Below are 9,510 nucleotides of genomic sequence, written 5' to 3' on the forward strand. Positions count from 1 at the left end.
GCTCAATTGTACTGATTGAACGAGGTTGTCCCATGAAAATCTAACAGACAGGGCAAAGTTACCTTTTTCCAAGACAATGCCAGACCGTACATAGCAGCATTGAAGATAAGGCTCGTTTATGTTCACAGTAATCGATAGACCTTGCAACTATGGATGGCCATCTGTTCCTTCATGAATAGTCGTAAATTATAGTAGTGAAGGTTTCAAAATTTAGTTTGAAGAGTGTCCCGACACCAGACTTTAGAATTCCTATCGACAAGAAATACATTCATTGGATGGGAGATAAAAAGTTCATGGACAAAAATGGCATACACATAATAAATTAACTTTTTCACCGAATTCGAATAAAATGTGTCTACGTGTTTTTTTTTTTTTGTTAGAGGTGAAAAGAGGCCAAAACATAATATCAATAGATTGACACTGCCGCAATAGCAGTCGACTTTAATAAACTCTTCTATAATAAATAAAATGGGCCAGTTAGGCTGCCGCATCAATTAGGCACCCTGTTAATTTCGTGACGTAAGCAGGCTTGACTGCCATTGCAACTGAAATGCTGCCATTTGTCTCAGCAAGCTATTTCACTCTATTTGCTATGTGATCAATTCATGTGTTAATTTAAATTCAAAAAACATAAAAACACAGTGTGTTGTTAGTCCGTACCAATTTTTCCCGAAAACACTGACAGGAATGTGGCCTACTATTGATCTTAATGTCAAATGCTGTCGTATTTCTAATAGCCATTTCTGGACCTATCTACTGAACCGTGTTGATGTTGGAAGGCTTTTGCGGTTAGACATTTTGTCGCAAGATGAGAAGGTGATCTGCTGGTACTGATTGATCTCAGTAAAACGAAACAGCATTGGCTGGTGGGAGTCCACAAAAAACAATTTCCTAAAAATGCGTATCTTATCCGAAAACCACTGTAAATTTCGACAAAACCTTTCCAGGGATATGTTTTTCCAGGGTGTGCTTTTTTTGTGTGTTTTTCAGCGGATTGTCTCCGTTGACAAACTCTAGGACGTAGCTAAAACCTCTTAGAAAATCATTTCGCTCTATCGAAAAGTACCTACAGAAGGGAGGAGGGAACTTTCTTATTGATCTTCTGTAAAAATAGTTTTCAGTACTTAAAGAAACAAATAACAAATAAATGTTATTGTTATTATCAACTTCTGTCCGCTTAGTTGGATCAAGCTATTGACGATCTATCCGACCTGGAACATTTACTTGTCGGGTCGAATGCAAGTAAGAAAATGCGCTTCCTTCTACTTGAGGAGAAATTTCTAGAATTTCTCGTACAAAACAAAACCATGGACGCTCTAGCGTGTCTTCGCACCGAGCTGAGTCCTCTGAAGCACAACATAGAAAGGGTTCATCAACTATCTAGGTAAGCAGCAGTCAAATGCGTTTTCTCATTCAATTCCAAATAGATAACGTATAAAAAATATATTTTACATTAGTGCTATTCACAAACTAGGATAAGGTGAAACAACCTAAATTGATTATGTAACATGGTTTATTAACTGATATAATTTTATCCACACGGAGCTAAATTTTTGTCACATATGCTGAAGTGTAATCCAAAATATCATGGTAGTGTCACCTTTCGAATAAGACTTCAACTGTTGAAGATATAACCTCGTGTGAGAAGTACCAGTAATTTATAGTTGTGTTCCATTGTTAGGTTTATTTATGTAAAAGAAACGTCTATGATTGAGGCCAGCATAATAGTCAACTGTAGTCTTCTAATCATAGCAAGTATATAAGGTTCTTTCAACGAGAATGCTCTCACTAAATAGTGGCTTTTATAAACGTTTGCAGTTATCTAATGATGTCTCCGGATAATCCCGAACTTCTCCTCCATCGTTCAAATGTGACGGAGGCTCGGGACCTTCTTATGGAACGATTGCAACGATTCCTTCCTGCCAGCATTATGCTGCCACCGAGACGATTACGTTCTCTACTTGCCAAAGTGCGTAAATTGATATACGTCCCGTGCCGTAATTATAAATGGTGCTTTGTACTTTTGATCGATATTTCATTTTTTTAGAGTCACTTACCGCTGAAGCTGCTTAATAGTATCCGTATTTGTATAACACAACTACAGTGAATTTGGTATAAAGGAAAAAACCTAATCTTGCTCGTCGTATTCACTGACCATTTATTCAGGCCCAAGCGTATCAGGTGGAACGATGCGAACTGCACAATAAGGTCGATCAACCTATCCGTGGTATGGCTCCGCTTACGAACGACGACGGAGTTCGAGATCTACAAATGCTTGAAGGAATTTCCCTTCTTAGCGATCATACCTGCGTTAAAGACGATTTCCCTTGTCACACTCAGCAGGTAATCACATTGACTTCAATTAGGTGTCTGTCCTGCTGACTAGGAACCTGCAAATCGTATTCTGGCAAATCGGAATGTTAGATTTACGTAGCTCTGCTTCCTTTGATTTTACTTACCGTTAATTTCATATCCTTCCCAATATCTTTCAATCTGAGAAACTACGTCATTAAGTTACTAGTACACCTGAGCCCTCTGCTGCATCGGTCTTAATGGTGTGGTTGCTACATTCTAAGACATTGTTTATTCTCCTCAGCCCTGAATTCCGTTACCAACAGCTTTATCAAGATCCAACTTTCTATAGAATGGAACTCTCTCCCAGATTCTCGTTAAACATCCTCCAGATGACCTCTCTCTCTCTCTCTCTCTCTCTCTCTCTCTCTCTCTCTCTCACACACACACACACTCTCTCACTCTCAATTTTTATTTTTATATATAATTCAATTCGCTTAATTAATGACGTTGGTAACTAGCGAAATTGCGAGGGATCAACAAGGTAATATATGAAAAAATAGAGTCAACAAAACCAAATATATATAAACTGCCCCTTAATCTTAAACAGTTTACTTAAATAAACTGAATTAAACAAAAACGTCCTGCTTTCCATCTATTAGTCTTATTTTCCCATCATCATTGCTAATATTTATTTTTGTTAACTCTGTTTTGTCATATATTACTTCGTTGATTCCTTGCAATTGCTACCAACGTCATCAATAAAGCAAACTTTCAATTTAATTGAAACAGACGCATTTCCTGATTGACCGAAAACTCTTGTACTCAGTCTCGTTTGTTGTGAGCACTTGCGGGCGCCCGCTAACGATGTGTGTTTTTTTTTCATTACTCAGATTCTCACTGATCACTCCGACGAAATTTGGGTGTGCGTGTGGAGTCACGACGGTCTTCGGTTGGCCACAGGTTCAAAGGACTCCTACGTGATAATATGGCAAATGAACCCCCAAACGCGCGAACTAAGTCGGCAGATGAGCCTGGACGGTCATACATTCGGAGTCAGCTGCATCGCTTGGAGCCCTGATGATTCCATGTTGCTTGTTTGTGGTTTTCAAGGCTCCGCGGATTTGTGGATTTGGAATACAATTGTGAGTAACGTACTATTTAGTATACGGCCTACGAGCACGTCGCAGCGTTGAATTGCTAGTGTCATGCTATGTTATAACGGTGATAAAGAAATTCATTTAGTATTTACACAAATATATGTCGTTAGCTGAAAGCAGAATCGAACATTGTATTATCTTGAATCTTCTTTCTAGCTTCAGACTGAGGGGCTTAAAGTTGCGTTTTATTTTGCGAGTTTGATGCCCCAATAATAATTTTTTAGCTAGCAAGTACATTGGTCTATCTTTGTAATCGCTGTATCATACGTTTAACCGCTTCATCGTTTCATCATTACCTTGTACGTACTCATTTTAGGTCTATACTCATGTACAAATTCGAAAGACTTTTTTACAAACATGAAACGCATGCGTATGGTACTGTGACTTCACTTTCAGTCGGGAGAACTTCGTTGCAAGATGAGTCATTCAGCTGAAGACAGTCTGACCACATGCGCGTGGCAAGCTGGCGGAACCAAATTTGTTTGTGGGGGCACCAAAGGACAGTTTTATCAATGTGATATTTCGGGACAAGTAATGTTGTTGATTTCAATTTACCCATTGTAATTTCTAATAATTAAATGCATATATTTATATATGAAGTCGCCAAATGAATGATTAAAAAGCTTCTTGACGATTCATCAGTTCTGTTAGTGATTCTGATTAATGTTCTCGATCTGTTTTTAATTTTTTTTTTAATTCCGTTGATATGCGGCGCCAACATTACAGGTGCTTGATCACTGGGAGGGGGTGCGACTCCAAGGTCTTCAGTGTCTCAGCGATGGACGAACCGTTCTTGGCGCTGATAGCCATAACCGTATTAAGGGCTATAATTTTGACTACATGCAAGATGAGCACATGTAAGAACACGACTAATATTTATTCCTAGATCCTCTACCTATTGTTGCACCAATAACAGTGATGGTGTTGCAGAAAGTTGGAAGAACTTATGATAATAAGTTCTTCCAACTTTCATTCCAACTTCATTATCATGAATTATCGACACTTGTTAAATGATAAAGCGAATAACTAAAAAATTGACTAACATTCCAGTTTGAAAGGAGTAGTGAAAGACACTAGAAAAACAAAATATTTACTATAAAACTAGCAGGTAATGAGTAAAATATAAGATACTAATGGTAATTCAAATATAAATATGAGAGATTTAAACTATAATCTTTTTTACGATTGTTTTTGTTTAATATATTGAATTCTGCAATTTTTTGCAAAACAGTATTTAGCCCTTCGTTGTCCCTTTATATTCTAATCTATGTATATTTGTTTTTACTTTGAACTCTTTTTACTTTTAACATGGTCTTTATTTTATTAAATCTAAAGGCTGTCGTATTTTGAAAGTACATCTACTTCAAAATTCGAGTTCGAAATAAAATTTTATAACGTGGATTAAACAGCGTTGGGGAAGGCTGGACAGAGTTTTAAGAGAAAAGACAAAAGGTAAAACTAAAAATAGAGATAAAGAACAAAGAAATCAGAAAAGTCCTGCAGCAGTTCCTCAGCAACATGAAGTTCAACAGAACTAGACACGAGAGACGTGTAGGTAAAGAGAAGGAAATGGTAGAGGTTACTTTCGAGGAAATCATAGGTTAGCGTACTAATAATAAGCGTATAAAGCTGCGAATATGTTCCTGAAATGGACGGTATATCACCAGCTGCCACTAAACTCAAGGAGTATCCAAAACTTCTTGCAGAGGTTTATTTCCTAGATGATGCCATAGAGCGACCTCCCAGAGCAGCGGAAAAAAAGAACTGATGCTCATTCAACCTAGACTGTATTTTTCGGTCAGTCTGTCTCCTGAAAATTTTGGTCAAGAGTTCCCAGGTTACCCTAGAGGTATGATTGCGAGGCATTGCCGGGGACTATTGACTTCTCTGATTGAACGTGCAATATGGCTTTAGGAAAAAATTTGGTCTCAAATACGATTTTACAGGATTATATCAAAAGAAGCAATAACATCAGAATATTAAGACTTTCTAAGAATCTTGTTGTACGTGAAAACACCTTCAACAGTCTATTTTAGAGGTTAGTCCTAAACAAGCTAAAAAAATTAGACGTCACACCTTGCAGCCATGACCTCCAAGTGTCAGGGAAATCGACTGCAACGTATCAATATTTTCTATGACGGCTAGCGTTTGACGATCGGGCCACTATTGTAGAACATTGCCTACAAAACATTGCCTGGGGTACTTCGCTTGGAAAACCTGCTGGATGTAGACCTAATAACGTGGGCTGACAACTTGATGTTAACAGTTGGCGCACAATGCCTCCAGGAGTTATAGGCGCGAGCTAACGTTCGCCAAGGTTTTGATGTGAATGAGTAACAGTGGTCTTCCTTTAGTTCCTTAGTTCCTTCCTTTAGTTAGTAGTCAAAAGCTAGCCAATTCTACTGATCGAATCAAAAAGGTGCCCAAATATCCAGTTCTCTGGCAAGAGAAGAGATAAGGACCGTCAAGACAGGTCGCTATTTGGCCTACTTGTGTCGTACCAAGCGCGGAATCCTCCATGTAAAGGCTGCGTCAGAAGAAGCAACTGAAACCACGACCAATCTAATTAAACTTTTGCCTAATATAGACAGAATTAAGTGGTAAGACGATTGCTGATGTCTGTAATGGAACAGATTACGCGTCTCGGAGCGTTGGTCTTCTTTTACTTAATCGACCAAAATCCAGAAAGCCTAGCTGCGTAAAATACAACATATCGCCGTGTTAAGGGTGGTACAGACTAACAAAACTAGCTGCGATTACCTTAGGCGTCATAGTTCTGCCTAAGTACATTTTCCTGAAAACTTAAGATATGTGGAAAAAGGAAACTTTTTAAAGACCACTTGTACGTTAAGCATCACTGGGTGGTGAACATGGCGAGATAAATAGAAGGCAATTCCAAATAGACGTCTCGGTGCAAAGCGAGCAACGTTACATCAAATATTAGTGACTGGATGACTAGTCCGCGCGAAGACTCGATTTATTGTATAACACAATTTCTCACCGGGTATGGCGAATTTCAGGCCTTCCGTCACAAAATAAGTAGAACATTTTTCGCAAGCTGCATTCATCACGTTATGGGAAACGAAGATGATACCTTTTAGACGCTCGTCAAATGTGAAACATTCAAATCGATGAAGACTAGGGCAGCGAAGCTAAACCTGTGGTATGCGGTGAAATGTGGTTCCAAGGATTCGTACACAGATTTACTAATTATAAAAAAGGGAGTTACCCTGGCCAAAGAACCTTTCAGCAGGTAAATTGGGCGCGCCGAAGTGAAGAACTTCGGGAAACACAGAAAAAAAAAAACTATCGTGAGAAACAGAAAAGATAAACTGTCGTGTAGGAACAAGCGCGTCGAGGGGTGAACGAACCTGCGAAACAAATGGCCGACATACCCAATAGGCTCCTTCGAGTCACCAGGAGCCTACTGGGTATGTCGGCAACCCGTAGCAACCCGTCGTACTGTTAAATAAAGAACCGAGCCGGTTCAGAGCGATGCTCAAAAAAGGAATTGAGAACTAATGGGAGGTGGTCTCGGCAGAAATAGATTCAGCCGTCGGGGCTGAATCCCACACTAAGCCCTTCTGAAAAGGGCTTTATTCTGGTGGTGCACTTACGCAAAAGTGTTACTTTAATCCTCTTGTTCCAATATTTCGCCCTTTATATACAACATTTGGTCATTATGCATGTTTAGTATGTAATTATTTGGTAAACAAAAAAAAATAGAATATAAACAACAACAAAAAAAAATATAAACAACGAGATCTCGATAAAATATTAACGAAAAGTTTTATGTATAAGATTTGAAGCGTATCATTAATGTATAGTACTCGCGAGCAATGTATGTATGTTATTTCCGATATGTTCATTCCTAGTTCTCTTGTGCAATCAAGAAATGTATGCCTATATTGGTTGTTTGTAATCCTCGAAGTTGACGTACGGGTTTGTTTTTACTGTCGTTCTTTCAGAGTGGTAGAAGATCACTCGATTATGTCGTTCTCGGTGGACAAAACTGATCGATTTGCCTTGATAAATCTTTCGCACCAAGGCATACATCTATGGGACATTCGTGACAAGACTCTACTCATGAAATTCCGCGGCATGAGTCAGGGGTATTTCACCATTAATTCGTGCTTCGGTGGTGTTGATGAGAAATTCATCGCATCCGGCAGTGAAGGTGAACAGTATCACTTTTCTATTACATTCTTTGTCGGTCGTTATGTTCTGTATTTTTATTCTTGTTGCAGAACAAGCCAGCTAGCCAAGATTAGTAACTCATCAGTGATAGCCATATAATGGTTGTACCATAGGTTCTTACCTGATTTGTATTATCACATCACACTTCAAATGAACATAATATCATCAGTATATCTGATTCTCGCCTTTCTTTCTATTCTGAATGTACTTCTCCGATACAGACAGTAACGTGTACATCTTCAATCGTTGCAAGGAAACACCGATTGCCACCCTTGAAGGTCACACATGCACCGTGAATTGTGTTGCATGGAACCCTCAATTTACCGATATCCTTGCATCTGTATCGGACGACGCCACTGTACGTATCTGGGGGCCTCTTGACCCGTCCAGGCAGCCCCCGGCGCCATCAACGCAAGTGCCACACGGCCCTGTTCACGATGGCATTTCCGGAACGCGAGACAGTTCCCCTCGGCCTGACAGGGACTCTTCGCACGCCGGTGGCCCAGCCGGACAAGGTGACCGAACGCACGAGATTATCGCTTTCGTCTGACTTACGAACTTCCGTGTACTCACTGATGATGAGTGTATGTGAAATCCAAAGGAAGGGAGATAAACAGAGAGGAAGCGTGGGAATGCCGCTGAAAATGCAGAAAAGAGCTACGTGCAATGAACCAGGAAGCACAAACACAGGCACAGCAGACAGACTGCACCCCCGCCTGCCTCGCGATGATATCAGATCATTCTTTGCATTGACCTGACTGACCTTTGAGCGAATAACCGTCTGAAGATAATCGATCCCATTATATATGCTTTGTTCTTTGGGCTTAAGCCCAACGTCTGTTTCTGTGCATGTGTATGTATGTTCATAACAACGATGCCATAATATCCTCTATCAGAAACGGTACACGGAAATAGATGTATTGGGTATTGTCATACCTGATACGAAAATCTCTTAGCTATCCTGAGCGAGTAATGAAACAGACAACGTGCAAGTGTGGCAAAAAGTATACTCGCACAAAATTTAGATCTCGCAGTCTGCTGATTTTCACGCCGCGGTAACTTTAGAAATAACCAATTATTTGTCTATAGGTTCGGCTCCACAATTTCGCTCGTTTTTAAATCCAATAACATTGAATCGTGTTGTTGTTGTTGTTGTTGTTTCTGTCGGTTTGTTAAGTGCTTGTATGCGTCGAGTCGAAGTAAAACAGATTGGCAGAAGTCAATGAGCAGGTGTCAGCATTAGAGCTCTGGAGGTTTCAACAGTTTCTTCAATATGTATACGAATCGATAACTGAGCTATCTGCCATCGACGATAGAACTTGTTTTTAATCTAACGCTGGTCATAAACTTCGGTCGAATTGATCGAAAGCTAAAGATCAACCTGAAATCGGTTCGATTTATCACGGTTGAATTTACGATTTGACAGCTTTTAATCTTCCACGAGAGACAGTGTGCGCTGTGTTCGAATGAGCAATACTTCCGTTTGTTTTTGTTTACCCAGTCCTGATACATCGATTTCGAAGGATCGGGTGGATGGAATCAATGTGAAGTTCCGTATCCCCTTTCCAGTTTGCGGGCGTACAGCGAAGTACGAGGGCGTCGTTTAGTTGCTTTGGTAGAAGCAACTCAAGGCGTTCTGGTTCGAGTCCCTTTACTCCCTCCTTCCGAGTATATCTGTCTGCGCAACGAAGGTTCTATGCTAAGCGTGAAAACAAGTTCAATAACAGAGCCAAACAAAACCACTTCAACTTCATGATAATGTCTTCAAGATACAAACTAATGCGGGGTGAATATCTATACGGGTGGTATGTGATAAGCTGATCAAAGCAATGAAATTACGTCCGTAGATAGATAGGTTACT

General features: G+C 39.8%; 1 protein-coding gene across 1 annotated transcript in view; it reads left to right on the forward strand.

Annotated features, from left to right (window-relative positions):
* The window catches only part of LOC111269417 (WD repeat-containing protein 26), a gene marked incomplete at its 3' end in the record, with an annotated part of 18,690 nt that extends 10,526 nt beyond the window's left edge, over nt 1-8,164 (forward strand). Inside the window, 8 exon segments of the mRNA XM_022848999.2 lie at nt 1,182-1,384; nt 1,819-1,969; nt 2,167-2,343; nt 3,186-3,437; nt 3,849-3,983; nt 4,179-4,309; nt 7,421-7,629; nt 7,871-8,164. Of these exon segments, the coding sequence (XP_022704734.2) occupies nt 1,182-1,384; nt 1,819-1,969; nt 2,167-2,343; nt 3,186-3,437; nt 3,849-3,983; nt 4,179-4,309; nt 7,421-7,629; nt 7,871-8,164 (1,552 nt within the window).
* Between the last annotated feature and the right edge of the window lie 1,346 nt (nt 8,165-9,510).

This window comes from Varroa jacobsoni, unplaced genomic scaffold, assembly GCF_002532875.2.
Source record: "Varroa jacobsoni isolate VJ856 unplaced genomic scaffold, vjacob_1.0 scaffold_1385, whole genome shotgun sequence".
In the NCBI taxonomy this organism is placed as follows: Eukaryota; Metazoa; Arthropoda; class Arachnida; order Mesostigmata; family Varroidae; genus Varroa; species Varroa jacobsoni.